General features: G+C 44.5%; 1 protein-coding gene across 5 annotated transcripts in view; it reads right to left on the reverse strand.

The window, feature by feature from the left end:
• TSNARE1 (t-SNARE domain containing 1) overlaps positions 1-27,337 on the reverse strand; it is a 364,151-nt gene that overhangs the window by 150,679 nt on the left and 186,135 nt on the right. For 3 of the 5 annotated variants that reach the window (XM_056522867.1, XM_056522866.1, XM_056522865.1), the window contains exons 10-11: positions 23,514-23,586; positions 17,801-17,883 (exon numbers count right to left, since the gene is read on the reverse strand). In XM_056522867.1, the coding sequence (XP_056378842.1) occupies positions 17,801-17,883; positions 23,514-23,586 (156 nt within the window). The remainder of the gene's footprint in view (positions 1-17,800; positions 17,884-23,513; positions 23,587-27,337) is intronic. The other 2 variants (XM_056522868.1, XM_056522869.1) reach the window with 1 other exon arrangement.

Below are 27,337 nucleotides of genomic sequence, written 5' to 3' on the forward strand. Positions count from 1 at the left end.
TGACTATGGCCTACTATGGGGATGCCAAGCACCTAGGTCATCTTGAAATATAATCGTGTACATCACCAAATAGTGGCCATTGACGAGATGGATAAATACGGTCACAAGTGCTTATATCTGTTCATGTAATGAGGGCACAAAAGTAAATTTTCCATTATACTAAGCTACACAGACAACGGCCGACGTGAGGGAAATACTGATCTGCAGTATTCCATTCATAAGTTAATAAAAAGTTAAAATTGGAGCTGCATTTGCATAACGTAAACTTAGCCTCCAGCAGACTGTACCAGAAGATTGCCGATTTAAGAATATTTTTTTTATTTTAAAGCACCCACCATGTTCTGCAGCCCTGCATGTGTCATCACTCAAATCTGTCTCTGTCCCTATTGGTGTTCACAATTAAAATTCCCCTATTAGAATGTTTTTCAGTGAGGGTGGTTCACCGGAGTGATTGCGTATAAAATTGTATCAAAAAATTAATAAAAATTATGTAAACATTTTTCAAATAAGTAAAAAAAATAAAAAAAATAAAATAGATATATATCTATCTAAAGGGGATGAGTATTTAACTCAGGGACGACGGAGCTTTCAAGGGCCACTTAGCACTCCGCGGGCATTCTGGGTAGGGGAATATGCAAAGCAGCTCATTACATCCCCTATGTGCTAGAAATACTCCTTTTAGTCCCATCACAAAAAAATTGATAAAAAGCAGTCAAAGAAACCAATCAACACCAAAAATTTACAAAAAAAAAAAAATATATATATATATATAAAAAGAAGAGGACAGGTCGTGGTGCAAATAATGAGCTATCACACAGCTCCACAAACGAAGATTATTATTTTTTTTAAATAGTAAAATTTTATAAAAACTATTTAAATTGAGTATCGCTGTAATCGTACTGGTTTCTGAATAAAGATAACATATCAGTAAACGGCGCTAAAATTAAATCCCACAAGAGGCGGCGAAGGGATTCTTCAAAATGTTCAATTGGTCCCTCAAAAAACAAGCCTGGGTACTCCACTCCCCAGTGTTTAGAACATTTAGTTCCGAACACTGGGTGCTGGCTTCGGGGGTTGTCACGCAAATTGAGCAAGGTGGATTTCTGTGCTCGATATTTGTGTTAACCTGCTCACATGCACACCTGGGCAATCTGAGGGTGCACGTGTATAAAAGGAAATAGCTGTCAGACAACAACTATTGAAGGAGTGTGGACATCTATACAGGAAGGGCCAAAGGGCTTTATTTATTTATTTACACAATAAAACAATGTATAACCAGCAGTCTAGTTTAAAAAAATGAAATAAAAAAAAATAAGTAAAAAATAAATAAATAATTATATATATATTATATATATACACATACACACAAAAAGGAAGGCAGCACATCCAAAATGAAGGTAGGTGCAAGCTGGTCCAAGGGGCCCCGGTCCCAGGGTCCAAGTAAGGTTATCCACAAAAAGTTGACTGCAGCACACAAGAGTATTAAAGGAAAAAAGAGTGCTCTTTGTTCATGGAATAGACCACATTTTTTTTTCTTTAATACTCTTGTGTGCTGCAGTCAACTTTTTGTGGATAACCTTACTTGGACCCTGGGACCGGGGCCCCTTGGACCAGCTTGCACCTACCTTCATTTTGGATGTGCTGCCTTCCTTTTTGTATGTGTATATATATACACACACATATATATGAAAAAGGAAAGTAAACGACAATCAGAGAAGACGTCACCTGTGAGTCATTAGATATAACTGTATGTAATCACTTATCCAGTCTGTTGTGGTGATGATGGGGGTTGTTGTCAGTCTGTTAGTCTAGGTGGTCCTCCCAAACTTAGATTACAGAATCACAATATTATTGCTAATATATATAAATATAATATATATATATATATATATATATATATATATATATATATATGATGTAGAGAGGCAGACTGCATTGATCACACACCATCATTTTCCTGGTAAACTCCAGGGATCCATCCTGGTCTTCCTTAGGCACAGGTTAGATTGCCCTATACTGGGAATGTATTTTTTTATTTTTTTATTTCTGTACCTGTAGGGTTCGAATTCCCCATGTTGACATATTTGGACCATACAATTATCTACTACAAAGTTATTTTCCGGAAGGAATAAAATGCTCACACAAAGGACATTATTATAAAGTTTCTTGCTGTTGTCAGGCACTGCAGCCCCATTTAGAAAAGACTATAAAGTAATGATACAATAATCCACCCACTGCTGAAGATTCCTTTCAATGTGAAGGCGTCATCGATATATCATGTATCGATCCTTAAGCATTGATGGACATTGCTTAACTTGTATATGGCATTTTCCACCAGTTTTCCCCTGTGCAGGCTCTCTCTCTCATTTTCAGTTGCCCCTGAGGGTGTGGACTGGATGCTATGATGTCTCCATACACTGCACACACACAGGAAATCCTGCATTCCTATGTCTCGATAACAGACCCTCAGAAGCAGCAGCAGCAGGGAGGATATTATAGAACAGTAGAAGACTCCAAGCTACAACAGTTGGCTTATACAAAAGGGATAAACATCCCAACCTGCTCAGTGATGCCTGACAAGGCAGTCATCACAATTTGGCCAGAAGGTGTATCGACCCCTATAGGGACATAGAATAAGAAACAGTATCCACTGTTCTATCATGGTCAAAAGGGAAGTGGTCACTGTTCTATGCAGACAATGAACCAACAGAGGGCGCTGGAGGATGAGAATTCAGAGCAGGAACTAAAAGTATTCTGATGAACGCAGCTTTGGACGGAAATAGAGCACTATGCCAAAAGTAATGTATTCATATGTAAAGTAACCCAAATGGACGTGCGTTAAAAGCAAAAACTTATGAAACCTGATTAAAAAAGTAGTCGCAGCCACGTCTTCAGGTGTATGAGACACGAACCGCACAAGTTCTATAGACTGCTGGCTATGCAAATATCAGGACTTTACAAAGGACATCAAACAAGTGACCTTTCCAGGCGTTACCACAGGAAGCCAATCAAAGCCGATGGGAAGGAGCAGATGGCGGCGTCTCCTGAGGAGAGCCCATGTATAATTCACAAAGTGAAGACTTCCAGGTAGGCGCCTTTCATCTCCCCCGCTATGCCACTTAACTCCGACATATGATAATTGCCAGGATAAGGAGGTTTTTTTTGTGTGTGTGTTAATGAATTTTAATTACTTTCTATTCAGACGATCTAATGTCTTCACCCATCGCCTGGAACATCTGCAGTCACTTAATACCGAGAGACGTGTAAGAGAGGAGGAATATGGATCAAAGGCTAGAGGATCGGAGGAGGGGGTCAGGGGTCCGAGAAATCACAGTCCAGAGGATGGGGGTCAGAGGTCCGAGAAATCACAGTCCAGAGGATGGGGGTCAGAGGTCCGAGAAATCACAGTCCGGAGAGGGGGGGGGGGGGGGGGGGCTGGGTTAGGGGTCCGAGAAATCACAGTCCAGAGGATGTGAGTCAGGGGTCCGAGAAAGCACAGTCCAGAGGATGTGAGTCAGGGGTCCGAGAAAGCACAGTCCGGAGAGGGGGGGGGGGGCTGGGTTAGGGGTCCGAGAAATCACGGTTCAGAGGATGTGAGTCAGGGGTCCGAGAGAAATCACAGTCCAGAGGATGTGAGTCAGGGGTCCGAGAAAGCACAGTCCGGAGAGGGGGAGAGGGGGGGGGGGGGGGGGCTTGGTTTAGGGTTCTGAGAAATCACAGTCCAGAGGATGTGGGTCAGGGGTCCGAGAAAACACAGTCCGGGGGGAGACAGGGGTCTGAGAAATCAGTCCAGAGGATGGGGGTCAGAGGTCCGAGAAATCACAGTCCAGAGGATGGGGGTCAGAGGTCTGAGAAATCACAGTTTAGAGGATGGGGGTCAGAGGTCAAAGAAAGCACAGTCCAGAGAGAGGGAAGGGGGGGGGGCAGGGGTCCGAGAAATCATAGTCCAGAGGATGGGGGTCAGAGAAATCACAGTCCAGAGGATGGGGGTCAGGGGTCCGAGAAATCACAGTCCGGAGGACGGGGTCGGGGATCCATACGTGACTGACATTCTCTGTGTCCACATAATGTACCACAGTGGTTGAGTTTTCCAACTCTATAATATGCTTTCTGCATCAATTCTTCACCATTTCTAAGACTTTTTTATACTTTTTTTTACATTTAGAATTTGAATTTTTTTTTTTACTTCCTGTGCACATGGTACTTTGTGAGAGAGTTAAAGGTGGTGTAAATGTTAGTAAAATACGACGCATATTTAGTCAAATCTAAAGCACAACTTGCACGTCTAAGGCCACATTCATATCACGATTTGTCCATCCTTTGAAGGTTTTGTTCATACCCTAAAAAAGTCAAATCGGATGTGTCTGCAAATCGTATCTGTCAGATGTATGGCGGCACGTTTTCACACATTTTTTGTGAAAAAAAAACAAAAAAATAGTGGACAACTCCGATTTTCCAAACAATAAAAATTTGGTGGAAAATGCTACAACAGGTGCAAGGGTTGGATACTTTTTGTCAATAGAAGACAATGGGGGGAATATTCAAAGACTTGTGTTATTTGGGGTCTTTATTTTTCACCGCAAAGAGCGTTAACTGCGCCTCATTTTAAGAAGTGTTTAGTCTTTTGAAAATTTGAGGCAGAAAGCACAAAAAGCAAATAATTTAACACCGAGTATACTTGGTATTAGCTGCAACACTTTGTGCACCAGAAAGTGGTGCTAAACCTTTGGAAATAGGGTGCTAATAGCCCAAAAAGCCTAACCACACCCCTTTAAAAAATTGTCTAACAGGGTGCTAAATATCTGAATATGTGGCGCTAATAGTGTGCACCACATTTTAAAGGGGTGCTTAAAGTTCGGACATTTACACATGCCGCGATACCAAGTAGGTTATAAAAAAAAAAAAAAATGTTTACGCTTTCTGAGGGTAAAATGGGAAAAACTGACAATTTTTATTTTTATTGGGGAAGGGGATTTTTCACTTTTTTTTTTTTTTTTACACTTTTTATGTCCTGCGGGCGATCAGATCATCCATTCAAAGTACCACACTGCCGCGATCTGTATTGATCACGGCATCTGAGGGGTTAATGGCGGACATCCGTGCGATCGCGGATGTCGGCCATTACCGGCGGGTCCCCAGCTGCTGCTAGCAGCCGGAACCTGCCGTGTATGACGCGAGCACCTTTCCGATGCTCTTATGGTCATACACAGCATGTAAATGTACGCCCTGGTGCGCGAAGTCCCGCCGAACCAGGACGTACATTTACGTCTGTGATCGTTAAGGGGTTAAGCAACTGTGGCGCGGCTAAAGCAAAAAACCCCAATGGGTGCAAAATAGATTCTAAATCTGTTTCAGGAATAGAATGGTATGAACTGTGTGGCCCAAAAACTGATGTGAATGCGGCCAAGTCCTTGGTAACTGTGCAGGTGTCCTCCAGGCAAACAGATCTGTCACCAAAAATCAGTCTGTGGTGTAAGATTCCACCGTGTGTGACTATATCTCACAACCTGATGAAGTTACCATAGAGCGGCGCTCAGAGAGATTACACATGATTTGTAATTTATTTGCACCATTCTTGCCACTTTTTTTTTTTTTTTTTTGAGGGGTGCGGCCTTAGTATAAAGGGTGCGGCTTAAACTGCGGCAAAACAGTGATAGTATGTCCCAAATAATTATTGGTGTAAGTATATTACCCCCCCATCCATAATACAGTAGCTCATACACCATAGTCCATCTATATAACAGTACCTTCTACACCATCACTAACCTTATATATACTACCCTCCATCCATAGTACAGTACCTTCTACACCATCACTAACCCTATATACACTACCCTCCATACATAGTACAGTACCTTCTACACCATCACTAACCTTATATATACTACCCTCCATCCATAGTACAGTACCTTCTACACCATCACTAACCTTATATATACTACCCTCCATCCATAGTACAGTACCTTCTACACCATCACTAACCTTATATATACTACCCTCCATCCATAGTACAGTACCTTCTACACCATCACTAACCTTATATATACTACCCTCCATCCATAGTACAGTACCTTCTACACCATCACTAACCTTATATATACTACCCGCCATACATAGTACAGTACCTTCTACACAATCACTAACCTTATATATACTACCCTCCATCCATAGTACAGTACCTTCTACACCATCCCTAACCCTATATATACTATCCTCCATCCATAGTACAGTACCTTCTACACCATCACTAACCTTATATATACTACCCTCCATCCATAGTACAGTACCTTCTACACAATCACTAACCTTATATATACTACCCTCCATCCATAGTACAGTACCTTCTACACCATCACTAACCTTATATATACTACCCTCCATCCATAGTACAGTACCTTCTACACCATCACTAACCTTATATATACTACCCTCCATCCATAGTACAGTACCTTCTACACCATCACTAACCTTATATATACGACCCTCCATCCATAGTACAGTACCTTCTACACCATCACTAACCTTATATATACTACTCTCCATCCATAGTACAGTACCTTCTACACCATCACTAACCTTATATATACTACCCTCCATCCATAGTACAGTACCTTCTACACCATCACTAACCTTATATATACTACCCTCCATCCATAGTACAGTACTTTCTACACCATCACTAACCCTATATATACACTACCCTCCATCCATAGTACAGTACCTTCTACACCATCACTAACCTTATATATACTACCCTCCATCCATAGTACAGTACCTTCTACACCATCACTAACCTTATATATACTACCCTCCATCCATAGTACAGTACCTTCTACACCATCACTAACCTTATATATACTACTCTCCATCCATAGTACAGTACCTTCTACACAATCACTAACCTTATATATACACTACCCTCCATCCATAGTACAGTACCTTCTACACCATCAATAACCCTATATATACTACCCTCCATCCATAGTACCGTACCTTCTACACCATCACTAACCTTATATATATACTACCCTCCATCCATAGTACAGTACCTTCTACACAATCACTAACCTTATATATACTACCCTCCATCCATAGTACAGTACCTTCTACACCATCACTAACCTTATATATACTACCCTCCATCCATAGTACAGTACCTTCTACACCATCACTAACCTTATATATACTACCCTCCATCCATAGTACAGTACCTTCTACACCATCACTAACCTTATATATACTACCCTCCATCCATAGTACAGTACCTTCTACACCATCACTAACCCTATATATACTACCCTCCATCCATAGTACAGTACCTTCTACACCATCAATAACCCTATATATACTACCCTCCATCCATAGTACCGTACCTTCTACACCATCACTAACCTTATATATATACTACCCTCCATCCATAGTACAGTACCTTCTACACAATCACTAACCTTATATATACTACCCTCCATCCATAGTACAGTACCTTCTACACCATCACTAACCTTATATATACTACCCTCCATCCATAGTACAGTACCTTCTACACCATCACTAACCTTATATATACTACCCTCCATCCATAGTACAGTACCTTCTACACCATCACTAACCTTATATATACTACCCTCCATCCATAGTACAGTACCATCTACACCATCACTAACCCTATATATACTACCCTCCATCCATAGTACAGTACCTTCTACACCATCACTAACCCTATATATACACTACCCTCCATCCATAGTACAGTACCTTCTACACCATCACTAACCTTATATATACTACCCTCCATCCATAGTACAGTACCTTCTACACCATCACTAACCCTATATATACTACTTTCCCCAATAGTACAGTACCTTCTACACCATCACTAACCTTATATATACTACCCTCCATCCATAGTAAAGTACCTTCTACACCATCACTAACCTTATATATACTACACTCCATCCATAGTACAGTACCTTCTACACCAACACTAACCTTATATATACTACCCTCCATCCATAGTACAGTACCTTCTACACCATCACTAACCTTATATATACTACCCTCCATCCATAGTACAGTACCTTCTACACCATCAATAACCCTATATATACTACCCTCCATCCATAGTACAGTACCTTCTACACCATCACTAACCTTATATATACTACCCTCCATCCATAGTACAGTACCTTCTACACCATCACTAACCCTATATATACTACTTTCCCCCATAGTACAGTACCTTCTACACCATCACTAACCTTATATATACTACCCTCCATCCATAGTACAGTACCTTCTACACCATCACTAACCTTATATATACTACCCTCCATCCATAGTACAGTACCTTCTACACCATCACTAACCTTATATATATACTACTCTCCATCCATAGTACAGTACCTTCTACACCATCACTAACCTTATATATATACTACTCTCCATCCATAGTACAGTACCTTCTACACCATCACTAACCTTATATATACTACCCTCCATCCATAGTACAGTACCTTCTACACCATCACTAACCTTATATATACTACCCTCCATCCATAGTACAGTACCTTCTACACCATCACTAACCTTATATATACTACTCTCCATCCATAGTACAGTACCTTCTACACCATCAATAACCCTATATATACTACCCTCCATCCATAGTACAGTACCTTCTACACCATCACTAACCCTATATATACTACCCTCCATCCATAGTACAGTACCTTCTACACCATCACTAACCTTATATATATACTACCCTCCATCCATAGTACAGTACCTTCTACACAATCACTAACCTTATATATACTACCCTCCATCCATAGTACAGTACCTTCTACACCATCACTAACCTTATATATACTACCCTCCATCCATAGTACAGTACCTTCTACACAATCACTAACCTTATATATACTACCCTCCATCCATAGTACAGTACCTTCTACACAATCACTAACCTTATATATACTACCCTCCATCCATAGTACAGTACCTTCTACACCATCCCTAACCTTATATATACTACCCTCCATCCATAGTACAGTACCTTCTACACCATCACTAACCCTATATACTACCCTCCATCCATAGTACAGTACCTTCTACACAATCACTAACCTTATATATACACTACCCTCCATCCATAGTACAGTACCTTCTACACCATCACTAACCTTATATATACACTACCCTCCATCCATAGTACAGTACCTTCTACACAATCACTAACCTTATATATACACTACCCTCCATCCATAGTACAGTACCTTCTACACCATCACTAACCTTATATATACTACCCTCCATCCATAGTACAGTACCTTCTACACAATCACTAACCTTATATATACACTACCCTCCATCCATAGTACAGTACCTTCTACACCATCACTAACCTTATATATATATACTACCCTCCATCCATAGTACAGTACCTTCTACACCATCACTAACCTTATATATACTACTCTCCATCCATAGTACAGTACCTTCTACACAATCACTAACCTTATATATACACTACCCTCCATCCATAGTACAGTACCTTCTACACCATCAATAACCCTATATATACTACCCTCCATCCATAGTACCGTACCTTCTACACCATCACTAACCTTATATATATACTACCCTCCATCCATAGTACAGTACCTTCTACACAATCACTAACCTTATATATACTACCCTCCATCCATAGTACAGTACCTTCTACACCATCACTAACCCTATATATACTACTTTCCCCAATAGTACAGTACCTTCTACACCATCACTAACCTTATATATACTACCCTCCATCCATAGTAAAGTACCTTCTACACCATCACTAACCTTATATATACTACACTCCATCCATAGTACAGTACCTTCTACACCAACACTAACCTTATATATACTACCCTCCATCCATAGTACAGTACCTTCTACACCATCACTAACCTTATATATACTACCCTCCATCCATAGTACAGTACCTTCTACACCATCACTAACCTTATATATACTACCCTCCATCCATAGTACAGTACCTTCTACACCATCAATAACCCTATATATACTACCCTCCATCCATAGTACAGTACCTTCTACACCATCACTAACCTTATATATACTACCCTCCATCCATAGTACAGTACCTTCTACACCATCACTAACCCTATATATACTACTTTCCCCCATAGTACAGTACCTTCTACACCATCACTAACCTTATATATATACTACCCTCCATCCATAGTACAGTACCTTCTACACCATCACTAACCTTATATATACTACCCTCCATCCATAGTACAGTACCTTCTACACCATCACTAACCTTATATATACTACCCTCCATCCATAGTACAGTACCTTCTACACCATCACTAACCTTATATATATACTACTCTCCATCCATAGTACAGTACCTTCTACACCATCACTAACCTTATATATATACTACTCTCCATCCATAGTACAGTACCTTCTACACCATCACTAACCTTATATATACTACCCTCCATCCATAGTACAGTACCTTCTACACCATCACTAACCTTATATATACTACCCTCCATCCATAGTACAGTACCTTCTACACCATCACTAACCTTATATATACTACTCTCCATCCATAGTACAGTACCTTCTACACCATCAATAACCCTATATATACTACCCTCCATCCATAGTACAGTACCTTCTACACCATCACTAACCTTATATATATACTACCCTCCATCCATAGTACAGTACCTTCTACACAATCACTAACCTTATATATACTACCCTCCATCCATAGTACAGTACCTTCTACACCATCACTAACCTTATATATACTACCCTCCATCCATAGTACAGTACCTTCTACACAATCACTAACCTTATATATACTACCCTCCATCCATAGTACAGTACCTTCTACACAATCACTAACCTTATATATACTACCCTCCATCCATAGTACAGTACCTTCTACACCATCCCTAACCTTATATATACTACCCTCCATCCATAGTACAGTACCTTCTACACCATCACTAACCCTATATACTACCCTCCATCCATAGTACAGTACCTTCTACACAATCACTAACCTTATATATACACTACCCTCCATCCATAGTACAGTACCTTCTACACCATCACTAACCTTATATATACACTACCCTCCATCCATAGTACAGTACCTTCTACACAATCACTAACCTTATATATACACTACCCTCCATCCATAGTACAGTACCTTCTACACCATCACTAACCTTATATATACTACCCTCCATCCATAGTACAGTACCTTCTACACAATCACTAACCTTATATATACACTACCCTCCATCCATAGTACAGTACCTTCTACACCATCACTAACCTTATATATATATACTACCCTCCATCCATAGTACAGTACCTTCTACACCATCACTAACCTTATATATACTACCCTCCATCCATAGTACAGTACCTTCTACACAATCACTAACCTTATATATACTACCCTCCATCCATAGTACAGTACCTTCTACACCATCACTAACCCTATATATACACTACCCTCCATCCATAGTACAGTACCTTCTACACCATCACTAACCTTATATATACTACCCTCCATCCATAGTACAGTACCTTCTACACCATCACTAACCTTATATATACTACCCTCCATCCATAGAACAGTACCTTCTACACAATCACTAACCCTATATATACTACTCTCCATCCATAGTACAGTACCTTCTACACCATCACTAACCCTATATATACTACCCTCCATCCATAGTACAGTACCTTCTACACCATCACTAACCTTATATATACTACTCTCCACCTATAGTACAGTACCTTCTACACCATCACTAACCCTATATATACACTACCCTCCATCCATAGTACAGTACCTTCTACACCATCACTAACCTTATATATATACTACCCTCCATCCATAGTACAGTACCTTCTACACCATCACTAACCTTATATATACTACCCTCCATCCATAGTACAGTACCTTCTACACAATCACTAACCCTATATATACTACCTTCCATCCATAGTACAGTACCTTCTACACCATCACTAACCCTATATATACACTACCCTCCATCCATAGTACAGTACCTTCTACACAATCACTAACCTTATATATATACTACCCTCCATCCATAGTACAGTACCTTCTACACCATCACTAACCTTATATATACTACTCTCCATCCATAGTACAGTACCTTCTACACCATCACTAACCTTATATATACTACCCTCCATCCATAGTACAGTACCTTCTACACCATCACTAACCTTATATATACTACCCTCCATCCATAGTACAGTACCTTCTACACCATCACTAACCTTATATATACTACCCTCCATCCATAGTACAGTACCTTCTACACCATCACTAACCTTATATATACTACCCTCCATCCATAGTACAGTACCTTCTACACAATCACTAACCCTATATATACTACCCTCCATCCATAGTACAGTACCTTCTACACCATCACTAACCTTATATATACTACTCTCCATCCATAGTACAGTACCTTCTACACCATCACTAACCTTATATATACACTACTCTCCATCCATAGTACAGTACCTTCTACACCATCACTAACCCTATATATACTACCCTCCATCCATAGTACAGTACCTTCTACACCATCACTAACCTTATATATACTACCCTCCATCCATAGTACAGTACCTTCTACACCATCACCAACCTTATATATACTACCCTCCATCCATAGTACAGTACCTTCTACACCATCACTAACCTTATATATACTACCCTCCATCCATAGTACAGTACCTTCTACACCATCACTAAGCTTATATATACTACCCTCCATCCATAGTACAGTACCTTCTACACCATCACTAACCTTATATATACTACTCTCCATCCATAGTACAGTACCTTCTACACCATCACTAACCTTATATATACTACTCTCCACCTATAGTACAGTACCTTCTACACCATCACTAACCCTATATATACTACTCTCCACCTATAGTACAGTACCTTCTACACCATCACTAACCCTATATATACTACTCTCCACCTATAGTACAGTACCTTCTACACCATCACTAACCCTATATATACTACCCTCCATCCATAGTACAGTACCTTCTACACCATCACTAACCCTATATATACTACCCTCCATCCATAGTACAGTACCTTCTACACCATCACTAACCCTATATATACTACCCTCCATCCATAGTACAGTACCTTCTACACCATCACTAACCCTATATACTACCCTCCATCCATAGTACAGTACCTTCTACACAATCACTAACCTTATATACACTACCCTCCATCCATAGTACAGTACCTTCTACACCATCACTAACCTTATATATACTACCCTCCATCCATAGTACAGTACCTTCTACACCATCACTAACCTTATATATACTACCCTCCATCCACAGTACAGTACCTTCTACACCATCACTAACCCTAAATATACTACCCTCCATCCATAGTACAGTACCTTCTACACCATCACTAACCTTATATATACTACTCTCCACCTATAGTACAGTACCTTCTACACCATCACTAACCTTATATATCCTACCTTCCATCCATAGTACAGTACCTTCTACACCATCACTAACCCTATATATACTACCCTCCATCCATAGTACAGTACCTTCTACACCATCACTAACCTTGTATATACTACCCTCCATCCATAGTACAGTACCTTCTACACAATCACTAACCTTATATATACTACCCTCCATCCATAGTACAGTACCTTCTACACCATCACTAACCTTATATATACTACCCTCCATCCATAGTACAGTACCTTCTACACCATCACTAACCTTATATATATACTACCCTCCATCCATAGTACAGTACCTTCTACACCATCACTAACCTTATATATATACTACCCTCCATCCATAGTACAGTACCTTCTACACCATCACTAACCCTATATATACTACCTTCCATCCATAGTACAGTACCTTCTACACCATCACTAACCTTATATATACTACCCTCCATCCATAGTACAGTACCTTCTACACCATCACTAACCTTATATATACTACTCTCCATCCATAGTACAGTACCTTCTACACCATCACTAACCTTATATATACTACCCTCCATCCATAGTACAGTACCTTCTACACCATCCCTAACCCTATATATACTACCCTCCATCCATAGTACAGTACCTTCTACACCATCACTAACCTTATATATATACTACCCTCCATCCATAGTACAGTACCTTCTACACCATCACTAACCTTATATATATACTACCCTCCATCCTTAGTACAGTACCTTCTACACCATCACTAACCTTATATATACTACCCTCCATCCATAGTACAGTACCTTCTACACCATCACTAACCTTATATATACTACCCTCCATCCATAGTACAGTACCTTCTACACCATCACTAACCCTATATATACTACCCTCCATCCATAGTACAGTACCTTCTACACCATCACCAACCTTATATATACTACTCTCCATCCATAGTACAGTACCTTCTACACCATCACTAACCCTCTGTATACTACCCTCCATACTACAGTACCTTTAACATGGAGGGTAGTATACAGAGGGTTAGTGATGCATGTCAAGCACTCTTGGCATTGTAGTTGTACCAGTTTAGTTATACCTGGTACGACTAAAGGCGCCAAGAGCTCTTGAAACACATCACCGTTATTGTGTACCTACATGTTTGTAGTGTCCTCCACATTTACTAAATAAAAATGGGATTCTAGGTGCAGTCATCTGCGCTGAACAATCTTCTGGTTTTTTTTCTTTCCCTTAATGAAACTGAGTAAAAGGGTAAAATATAATGCCGGATTACCAGACTTCTGGATTACTGGATGCTCTGAGTACAGGAGTACAATATAATGCCGGATTACCAGATTTCTGGATTACTGGATGCACTGAGTACAGGAGTACAATATAATGCCGGATTACCAGACTTCTGGATTACTGGATGCTCAGAGTAAAAGAGTACAATATAATGCCGGATTACCAGACTTCTGGATTACTGGATGCTCAGAGTACAGGAGTACAATATAATGCTGGATTACCAGACTTCTGGATTACTGGATGCTCTGAGTACAGGAGTACAATATAATGCCGGATTACCAGATTTCTGGATTACTGGATGCACTGAGTACAGGAGTACAATATAATGCCGGATTACCAGACTTCTGGATTACTGGATGCTCAGAGTAAAGGAGTACAATATAATGCTGGATTACCAGACTTCTGGATTACTGGATGCTCTGAGTACAGGAGTACAATATAATGCCGGATTACCAGACTTCTGGATTACTGGATGCTCTGAGTACAGGAGTACAATATAATGCCGGATTACCAGACTTCTGGATTACTGGATGCTCTGAGTACAGGAGTACAATATAATGCCGGATTACTGGATGCTCTGAGTACAGGAGTACAATATAATGCCGGATTACCAGACTTCTGGATTACTGGATGCTCTGAGTACAGGAGTACAATATAATGCCGGATTACTGGATGCTCTGAGTACAGGAGTACAATATAATGCCGGATTTGCAGGATGCACTTAGAAAGTGGGTACAGATCTACCATATAATGCCAGATTAGCAGATTCCAGGATGCATGATGAAACTGAGTACAGGACTACAATATAATGCCAGATTACCAGATTTCAAGTTTAAACATGAGGGGAGAAATTGTGTCCTAAAAGGGATTATCCAGGATTAAAAAGAACAGTTGTTCCCTTCCAGAAACTGCACCTCACCTGTCCTCAGTTTGGATGTGATATTGCAGCTCAGTTCCATTGACGAGAATAGACTTGTAATACCACATCCAACCTGAGGGCAGGCATGGCGCTGTTTCTATAAGAAAGCTTCTAGGTTTTTTCTATTGCGTCAAATGTTCCGTAATCTACATTTATGTAATTAGATGTTTGCATTCGATGCTCTTACTGAATACTAACATCCTAACTCATGATCCCCGACCCGTGGCTCTCAGGACATGCTGGGAGTTGTAGTTTCACAACAACTTCTATTTGTTCCCATCCCTTAAAAAGGGGTACTCCGGTGGAAAACTTTTTTTTTTTTTTTTTTTTATCAACTGGTGCCAGAAAGTTAAACAGATTTTTGAATTACTTCTATATAAAAATCTTAATCCTTCCAGTACTTATCAGCTACTGCATTTTCCAGAGGAAGTTCTTATCTTTTTGAATTTCCTATCTGTCTGACCACAGTGCTCTCTGCTGACACCTCTGCCCATTTTAGGAACTGTCCAGAGAAGGAGAGGTTTTGTATGGGGATTTGCTCCTACTCTGAGAGTTCCTGACATGGACAGAGGTGTCAGCAGAGAGCACTGTGATCAGACTGGAAAGAACTACACAACTTCCTCTGGAGCATACAGCAGCTGATAAGTATTGGAAGGATTAAGATTTTTTTTAATAGAAGTAATTTAACAAATCTGTTTAACTTTCTGGCACTAGTTAATAAAAAAAAAAAAGAAAAAAAAAAAAAAAAGGTTTCCAGCAGAGCACCCCTTTAAAGGGTTACTCTGCTCCCCAGCTTCCGGAACATTGAGTTACGAGCGCTGTGTGCGGGCTTCCATGTTCACGCCCGCCCCCTCGTGATGTCACGCCCCGTCATGTGACGTCACGTCCCGCCCCCTCAATGCAAGTCTATGGGACTTTCATTGAGGGGGCAGGCCATGACGTACGGATGCTGGGTAGCGGAGTAACCCTTTAAGGTAGTGTTTCCCAAGCAGGGTGCCTCCAGCTGCTGCAAAACTACAGCTCCCCTATTTGTTCCCATCCCTCCTGCCTATTATTACTAAAAGGGGTACTCCGCCCCTAGACATCTTATCCCCAATCCAAAGGATAGGGGATAGGATGTCTGATTGCGGGGGTCCTGCTGCTGTCACCCCCCCCATCTGGTGCACGGTGCGAAGTTTGCTCCGTACCTGATGACTGGCGATGCAGGGGCCGGAGTCCTGTGATGTCATAGCCCCTCGTTATGTCAAGCCCCGCCCCCTTCAATGCAAGTCTATGTGAGGGGGCGTGGTGGATGACAGGTGGGTGCTGCAGGAGAGATTGTGGGGGACCCCTGCGATGAGACATCTTATCTATAAGATGTCTAGGGGCGGAGTATCCCATTGAGGCAGTGTTTCCTAACCAGGGTGCCTCCAGCTGTTGCAAAACTGCAACTCCCAGCATGCCCGGACAGCCGAAGGCTGTCCGGGCATGCTTGGAGTTGTAGTTTTGCAGCATCTGGAGGCCTCCAATTTGCAGATCTTCTGTACTAAACACATCCCTACATGTTTCACCTGTTTCCCTACATGTTTCTTGTCCCTACATGTTTCACCTGTGGTGGCATCATCATCAGTGGACTCTGGAAACAAAGCACCAAGTAAAATACACATAGGATAATTGCCCAAGATACAAAATCTATGAAAATGCTGACCGGGCATGCCGGGAGTTTTCGTTTTGCAACAGCTGGAGGCACCCTGGTCAGGAAACACCATTCTAATGAGTTTGTTTGGGATTCCTGGTTCACTGTCACGGATGAGCCGCTCGGGGGGTGGGGGGGGAATATTTCACATATTTCACGTAACAAAATTTTTTTTTTTTCCTGTTTTGCACTTATCAGCAGCGACAGCAAAGGAGCGAGGAAGAATAAGAAGCCGCTAGTCATGTATTATACGTGCGCGCCTGCTCGCGGCTGATACGGCGGCCCCCCGACCGCTCTAATCTTACTTACTTGGTGCTGACTTGCTTTGGCCAACTGGCGATTGGCAGATTCTACATGAGATGAAGCAGACTCAATATTGGCTTCAATGCTATCTGTAAATTCAGGACAGAGCATTAGATGTATGCTTATCTCCTCCATTATAGGACAAGAACAGACACTGTCAGCCTGCGGCTGCCGACTAATGTGATTAATACAGGGATAAAGGAGCGCCTCCTCAAATTCTCACCCCCCTCCCCATATATATCACCGTCATATCCATTCTCAACGCTGCCAGAACCGGCATGAAGGAGACCGAGTGATGTCCCCAACCCGGGACCTGTCTATGGGGGATCCTGCCTCCCCTCAGCTAAAAAAAAAGTATTGTCATCATTTAATGGGTTAAACCTACACAAAGTTTAGAAATCATGAAAAAATATTATAATTTTTTTTTTGTCTTATACTCCAGTCACACCCAAAGCTGCATAAAAGAAAATATATATATAAATATATACATAAAATAGGTAAGATTATAAATTAGATATAAACAGAGAAACTGCAGGATAAGGATCCAGCAGTCAGAATAGGTGACAGGGACTGACAGCATAGGAGCACGCCCGCCATGTGACAGTGTAAGAGCACGCCCGCCATGTGACAGTGTAAGAGCACGCCCGCCATGTGACAGTGTAAGAGCACGCCCGCCATGTGACAGTGTAAGAGCACGCCCGCCATGTGACAGTGTAAGAGCACGCCCACCATGTGACAGTGTAAGAGCACGCCCACCATGTGACAGTGTAAGAGCACGCCCACCATGTGACAGTGTAAGAGCACGCCCACCATGTGACAGTGTAAGAGCACGCCCACCATGTGACAGTGTAAGAGCACGCCCACCATGTGACAGTGTAAGAGCACGCCCACCATGTGACAGTGTAAGAGCACGCCCCGTCATGCGAGAGTGTAAGAGCACGCCCCGTCATGAGACAGTGTAAGAGCACGCCCGCCATGTGACAGTGTAAGAGCACGCCCGCCATGTGACAGTGTAAGAGCACGCCCCGCCATGTGACAGTGTAAGAGCACGCCCCGCCATGTGACAGTGTAAGAGCACGCCCGCCATGTGACAGTGTAAGAGCACGCCCGCCATGTGACAGTGTAAGAGCACGCCCGCCATGTGACAGTGTAAGAGCACGCCCGCCATGTGACAGTGTAAGAGCACGCCCGCCATGTGACAGTGTAAGAGCACGCCCGCCATGTGACAGTGTAAGAGCACGCCCGCCATGTGACAGTGTAAGAGCACGCCCCGCCATGTGACAGTGTAAGAGCACGCCCGCCATGTGACAGTGTAAGAGCACGCCCGCCATGTGACAGTGTAAGAGCACGCCCGCCATGTGACAGTGTAAGAGCACGCCCGCCATGTGACAGTGTAAGAGCACGCCCGCCATGTGACAGTGTAAGAGCACGCCCGCCATGTGACAGTGTAAGAGCACGCCCGCCATGTGACAGTGTAAGAGCACGCCCGCCATGTGACAGTGTAAGAGCACGCCCAGAGCACGCCCCTCCATGGGACAGTGTAAGAGCACGCCCCTCCATGGGACAGTGTAAGAGCACGCCCGCCATGTGACAGTGTAAGAGCACGCCCCGCCATGTGACAGTGTAAGAGCACGCCCCGCCATGTGACAGTGTAAGAGCACGCCCCACCATGTGACAGTGTAAGAGCACGCCCCGCCATGTGACAGTGTAAGAGCACGCCCGCCATGTCACCGTGTAAGAGCACGCCCGCCATGTCACCGTGTAAGAGCACGCCCGCCATGTCACCGTGTAAGAGCACGCCCGCCATGTGACAGTGTAAGCGCACGCCCACCATATAACACAGAGCACGCCCGCCATGTGCCCGCCCGCCATGTGACCGCGTAAGAGCACGCCCGCCATGTGACCGCGTAAGAGCACGCGCGCCATGTGACCGCGTAAGAGCACGCCCGCCATGTGACCGCGTAAGAGCACGTCCCGCCATGTGACCGCGTAAGAGCACGCCCCGCCATGTGACCGCGTAAGAGCACGCCCCGCCATGTGACCGCGTAAGAGCACGCCCCGCCATGTGACCGCGTAAGAGCACGCCCCGCCATGTGACCGCGTAAGAGCACGCCCCGCCATGTGACCGCGTAAGAGCACGCCCGCTATGTGACCGCGTAAGAGCACGCCGGCCATGTGACCGCGTAAGAGCACGCCCGCCATGTGACCGCGTAAGAGCACGCCCGCCATGTGACCGCGTAAGAGCACACCCGCCATGTGACCGCGTAAGAGCACGCCCGCCATGTGACGCACGCCCGCCATGTGACCGCGTAAGAGCACGCCCGCCATGTGACCGCGTAAGAGCACGCCCGCCCTGTGACCGCGTAAGAGCACGCCTGCCCGCCATGTGACCGTGTAGGAGCACGCCCGCCATGTCACCGTGTAGGAGCACGCCCGCCATGTCACCGTGTAAGAGCACGCCCGCCATGTGACCGCGTAAGAGCACGCCCGCCATGGGACAGTGTAAGAGCACGCCCGCCCGCCATGTCACCGTGTAAGAGCACGCCCGCCATGTCACCGTGTAAGAGAACGCCCGCCATGTCACTGCGTAAGAGAACGCCCCGCCATGTCACCGCGTAAGAGCACGCCCGCCATGTCACCGCGTAAGAGCACGCCCCGCCATGTGACAGTGTAAGAGCACGCCCCGCCATGTGACAGTGTAAGAGCACGCCCGCCATGTGACAGTGTAAGAGCACGCCCGCCATGTGACAGTGTAAGAGCACGCCCCGCCATGTGACAGTGTAAGAGCACGCCCCGCCATGTGACAGTGTAAGAGCACGCCCCGCCATGTGACAGTGTAAGAGCACGCCCGCCATGTCACCGTGTAAGAGCACGCCCGCCATGTCACCGTGTAAGAGCACGCCCGCCATGTCACCGTGTAAGAGCACGCCCGCCATGTGACAGTGTAAGCGCACGCCCACCATATAACACAGAGCACGCACGCCATGTGACCGCGTAAGAGCACGCCCGCCATGTGACCGCGTAAGAGCATGTGCGCCATGTGACCGCGTAAGAGCACGCCCGCCATGTGTCCGCGTAAGAGCACGCCCGCCATGTGACCGCGTAAGAGCACGTCCCGCCATGTGACCGCGTAAGAGCACGCCCCGCCATGTGACCGCGTAAGAGCACGCCCCGCCATGTGACCGCGTAAGAGCACGCCCCGCCATGTGACCGCGTAAGAGCACGCCCCGCCATGTGACAGTGTAAGAGCACGCCCGCCCGCCATGTCACCGTGTAAGAGAACGCCCGCCGTGTCACCGTGTAAGAGAACGCCCGCCATGTCACCGCGTAAGAGAACGCCCCGCCATGTCACCGCGTAAGAGCACGCCCGCCATGTGACCGCGTAAGAGCACGCCCGCCATGTGACCGCGTAAGAGCACGCCCGCCATGTGACCGCGTAAGAGCACGCCCGCCATGTGACCGCGTAAGAGCACGCCCGCCATGTGACCGCGTAAGAGCACGCCCGCCATGTGACAGTGTAAGAGCACGCCCGCCCGCCATGTCACCGTGTAAGAGCACGCCCGCCATGTCACCGTGTAAGAGAACGCCCCGCCATGTCACCGTGTAAGAGCACGCCCCGCCATGTGACCGCGTAAGAGCACGCCCCGCCATGTGACCGCGTAAGAGCACGCCCGCCATGTCACCGTGTAAGAGCACGCCCGCCATGTCACCGTGTAAGAGCACGCCCGCTATGTGACAGTGTAAGCACACGCCCACCATGACCATGTTAACGCATACCCACTATATGACAGTGTAAGCACACGCCCACCATATGAAATACAGAGCACGCCCACCATATGACAGTGTAAGCACACCCCCCATATAACAAAGAGCATGCCCACCATATAACATACAGCGCACGCCCACCATGACACCATACAGAGCACGCCCACCATGACACCATACAGAGCACGCCCACCATGACACCATACAGAGCACGCCCACCATGACACCATACAGAGCACGCCCACCATGACACCATACAGAGCACGCCCACCATATGACACCATACAGAGCACGCCCACCATATGACACCATACAGAGCACGCCCACCATATAACATACAGAGCATGCCCACCATATGACACCATACTGAGCACGCCCACCATATAACATACGGAGCACACCCACCATGACACCATACGGAACATGCCCACCATATGACAGTGTAAGCGTACACCCACCATATGACAGTGTAAGTGCACGCCCACCATATGACAGTGTAAGTGCACGCCCACCATATGACAGTGTAAGTGCACGCCCACCATATGACAGTGTAAGTGCACGCCCACCATATGACAGTGTAAGCGCACGCCCACCAAATGACAGTGTAAGAGCATGGCCACCATATAACATACAAAGCACACCCACCATATAACATACGGAGCACACCCACCATGACACCATACGGAACATGCCCACCATATGACAGTGTAAGCGTACGCCCACCATATGACAGTGTAAGTGCACGCCCACCATATGACAGTGTAAGTGCACGCCCACCATATGACAGTGTAAGCGCACGCCCACCAAATGACAGTGTAAGAGCATGGCCACCATATAACATACAAAGCATGCCCACCATATAACATACAAAGCACGCACACCATGACACCATACAGAGCACGCCCACCATATGGCATCATGTAACAGCATACAGAGCACGCCCACCATATAACATACAGAGCACGCACACCATGACACAATACAGAGCACGCCCACCATATGGCATCATGTAACAGCATACAGAGCACGCCCACAATATGGCAGTGTAAGAGCATGCCCACCATATGACAACATCCAGAGCACGCCCATCATGTCAGTATACAGAGCACGCCCATCATGTCAGTATACAGAGCACGCCCATCATGTCAGTATACAGAGCACGCCCATCATGTCAGTATACAGAGCACGCCCATCATGTGACATCGTACAGAGCACGCCCACCATATATCAGTATAGAGAGCATGCCCATCATATGAGAGTATACAGACCACCATATGACATCATATAACAGCATTACAGCGCACGGCCACCCCTATAGTGTACACAGCAGGGCAACCATATGGTAGTACACAGAGCTGATAATAGAACACAAAGCATCCTCTCCACACGATGCCTGCAAAGCATGTCCACCTAATGATAGCATACAGAGCATGCCCACAATCCTCTCCCATAGAACCCAATGAGATATTTTCAGACTGAGGTCTCTTGTTCATGGGGCTGATCTGTAGATACCGTTCACAAACCAGAGAAGCAGCTAAGGCAAGATGGCCGCCCCCATAATCACATAGAAAGAGGAAAATTACTCAGGTCCCCCTCAGCTGAGGTGTAACCACCAATAACGGAGCCTGACAAAGAGTAGAAAATCTAAATAAAATGTAAAAATAATATCATCTAATAATATCTACTATAAAATAATAAAAAAATAAAAATAAAGGAGAAAAAATACAGTTTACTATACATTTTGAATGCAGCTTTGGATGTGATTGGAGTAGAAGATATTTTAAAATTTAAAATCCGTACAAGAAAAGCCAAAATCATATGTAGAGAAAATGAAAAATTGAAAAAAAAAACAAACAAACAAAAAAAACACAATAAATAATCTTATACAAAACATCTCCCAGTAATAATAGATAAGACAGATACCGTAATAAGCAGTTACCGGGCGCATACTTACCTATATCGTGACCTTGCTCGTACACAATAGACGCCAAATCTTTCATTATCTGATTGACATCTAACATATCACTCTGTAAGACAAAAGGGGGAAAAAAATAAGTATAAAAAAACAATAAAGACCAAAAGAAGTGATTATTAGAGATGAGCGAACTTACAGTAAATTCGATTCGTCACAAACTTCTCGGCTCGGCAGTTGTTGATTTTCCTGCATAAATTAGTTCAGCTTTCCGGTGCTCTGGTGGGCTGGAAAAGGTGGATACATTCCTAGGAAAGAGTCTCCTAGGACTGTATCCACCTTTTCCAGCCCACCGGAGCACTGGAAAGCTGAACTAATTTATGCAGGAAAAGCCATCAACTGCCGAGCCGAGAAGTTCGTGACGAATCGAATTTACTGTAAGCTCGCTCATCTCTAGTGATTATATCAGTACATGATACATCATACATGTGCCGTTATACCCCTACACCACTGACAGGGTCATTAGAAGAGCACGTGTATGCTCACTTTTTAGGGTCGTGCATGGGACATGACACCACAACAGCTGCGCACCCCGTCCTGAGTCCCAATGGTCACATCCGGTTAAAAGGGTATTTCGGCCAAAGACACCTTATCCCCTTATCCCAGTGGTCCCCAAACTGTGGCCCTCCAGATGTTGCAAAACTACAATTCCCAGCATGCCTGGACAGCCGTTGGCTGTCCAGGCATGCTGGGAGTTGTAGTTTTGCAACATCTGGAGGGCCACAGTTTGGGGACCACTGCCCTATCCAAAGGACATCACGTCACACCCCCTTCATTCATGTCTATGGGAGGGCGGCATGATGGGCATAGACATGAATGGAGGGGATATTTTGGCATGACATCATGAGGGGGCGTGGCCTAATATCACAACTCCAGGCCCTTTGATAGGGGGATAAGATGTCTTTGGCCAAAATACCCCTTTAAATCCCTGCAATTCCAGTTCTATGGGAAGCGAGGAGAATAATCGATGCTTCACTGGACCAATCCTTGGTTGTATATCCGCACAATATGATTGAGCCGGAACCAAAAGTTTTGCAAGAAGATTTTGGGACCCCCGCTATCTCCACGCAGCACCCGGTGTTCTGGATGAACGCTGGGTTACGGCGGCAGTGGTCGTGGCGTCATGTCACGCCCCCTCAATACATGTCTATGGGAGGGGACGTAACATCTGCCACACGCCCTCCCATAGACATGCATTGAGTTGGCACGGCGTGATGTCATGAAGGGGGCGTGGCGTCATGTCACGATCACTGCCGCCGAAACGGGAAGGTGGCCAATTAGAACACCTTGAATAGGGTACTCCGCTGCTAGACATCTTATCCCCTATCCCCAAAAGGATATCTGGAACCCCTGCAAAAAGATATCTGGACGAACGCCCCCTCCCATAGACATGCATTGAGGGGGCGTGGCCTGATGTCCACAGGATAGGGAATAAGATGTGTGATCGCAGGGGTCCGCCACTGGGGACGATTGTTTTAACGGGCGAATGAAGGTCTTGTAACAAATCACTCCGGGTTGTTGTTTTTCCTCCCATATGATGCACAGCCACCATCACTAGTCCTACAGGACCATCTGTTTTATTCCAGCACAGCTGCATCCTTGTGTTTCGTACTTTAACAGAGGGATATGGTCACCTGCCTGATCCAAAGAAAATTGTGTTTAATGTGTCGTAGGAAGTGTTCAGTCCTTGGTCAGATGACTTTCTGCAAACTACAGGATGACATCATCACCTACCCGATCAATCCTGCATAACTTTCAGACCTTTCTCCTCTAGCTCTATCTGTATACTGCTGCTGCTATCTCTGTGTGATCAGGATACATTGTAGTTATACCCCTCCAGCTCTATCTGTATACTGCTGCTGCTATCTCTGTGTGATCAGGATACATTGTAGTTATACCCCTCCCAGCTCTATCTGTATACTGCTGCTGCTATCTCTAAGGGATCAGGATATATAGTAGTTATGCATCCACCCTTCAGATCTATCTGTACACTGCTGCTATCTCTAAGGGATCAGGGTATACAGTAGTTATACACCTCTCCTCCAGCTCTATTTGTATACTGCTGCTATTTCTATTGGATCAGGATATATGTGTAATTATATACCCCACCCCCAAATCTATTTGTATACTGCTTCTGCTCTTTCTATGGGATCAGGATATATATGTAATTATATACTCCACCCACAAATCTATTTGTATACTGCTGCTGCTATCTCGATGGGATCAGGATATATAATAGTTATACACCTCTCCTCCAGCTCTATCTGTATACTGCTGCTATCTCTATGGGATCAGGATGTATAGTAGTTATACACCTCCCCTCCAGCTCTCTGTATACTGCTGCTGTATACTGCTATCTCAGTCGAATCTGATGTCAGATGCCTCATAGCCAGGGGTCGCCCAGAAGCAGATGGACCCCTAATAATCCTGTTACGTCCCATTATGTGGGATAACAAACACTTTCGGTGCTCTCAGACACTTAAGTGCTTCATAGAACGGATGGAGGAGGAAATACAGAGAGGGGGACGGAGTAAATTAAGTTTCTCTATTATTCTAATGCTGATGTTTTTGGCTCGGTCCCTAATGGAATAAAAATTGACAAGTCCTGTTTTGAGATCCGCTTATTAAATATTTCTACATTCTAGGAACCCCTGGGAGTGGAGACGCAGGTGTATGATTCACCGCAGAGCGAAGGTGACATCACAGAAATAAAAGCATCGCCCCGAGACGTCCGCGTCCGCTGAGATTTCTCTCTGAAGTGGACGAGTGTGATTAAGGGGAAGGAATTAGTATCATGGTGGTTTGTATGATGTGAATGAGCATGTATATATAATGATACCGACGGGGGACAAAGCAGGCGCTGCTGGGACATGAAGCCTCTTTGTTGTCAATATAAACATTAATCACAAAATATGTACTGAAGGGGTTAATAGTTTTCACTGCGGCCAATGAAGCTGATAAATACACCGAGTGTCATCTCATCATTAGAGGGCGGGGTCAGCAGAGTCATCTCATCAAGAGAGGAGGGGTCAGCAGAGTCATCTCATCAATAGAGGAGGGGTCAGCAGAGTCATCTCATCAAGAGAGGAGGGGTCAGCAGAGTCATCTCATCAAGAGAGGAGGGGTCAGCAGAGTCATCTCATCAATAGAGGAGGGGTCAGCAGAGTCATCTCATCAATAAAGGAGGGGTCAGCAGAGTCATCTCATCAAGAGAGGAGGGGTCAGCAGAGTCATCTCATCAAGAGAGGAGGGGTCAGCAGAGTCATCTCATGAATAGAGAAGGGGTCAGCAGAGTCATCTCATGAATAGAGGAGGGGTCAGCAGAGTCATCTCATTATCAAGAGAGGGAGGGGTCAGCAGAGTCATTTCATGAATAGAGGTGGGGTCAGCAGTCATCTCATGAATAGACGGAGGGGTCAGTAGAGCCATCTCATGAATAGAATGAGGGGTCAGCAGAGCCATCTCATCATTAGAGGGCGGGGTCAGCAGAGTCATCTCATTATCATTAGAGGGCGGGGTCAGCAGAGTCATCTCATTATCATTAGAGGGCGGGATCAGCAGAGTCATCTCATCATTAGAGGGCGGAGTCAGCAGAGTAATCGCTTTCATTAGAGGGCGGGGTTAGCAGAGTCATCTCTATCATTAGAAGGCAGGGTCAGCAGTCATCTCATTATCATTAAAAGGAGGAGTCAGCAGAGTCATCTCATTATCATTAGAGGGCGGGGTCAGCAGTCATCTCATTATCATTTGAAGGTGGGGTCAGCAAAGTCATCTCATTATCATTAGAGGGCGGGGTCAGCAGAGTC

The sequence above is a fragment of the Hyla sarda genome, chromosome 5 (genome assembly GCF_029499605.1).
Source record: "Hyla sarda isolate aHylSar1 chromosome 5, aHylSar1.hap1, whole genome shotgun sequence".
Lineage (NCBI taxonomy): Eukaryota > Metazoa > Chordata > Amphibia > Anura > Hylidae > Hyla > Hyla sarda.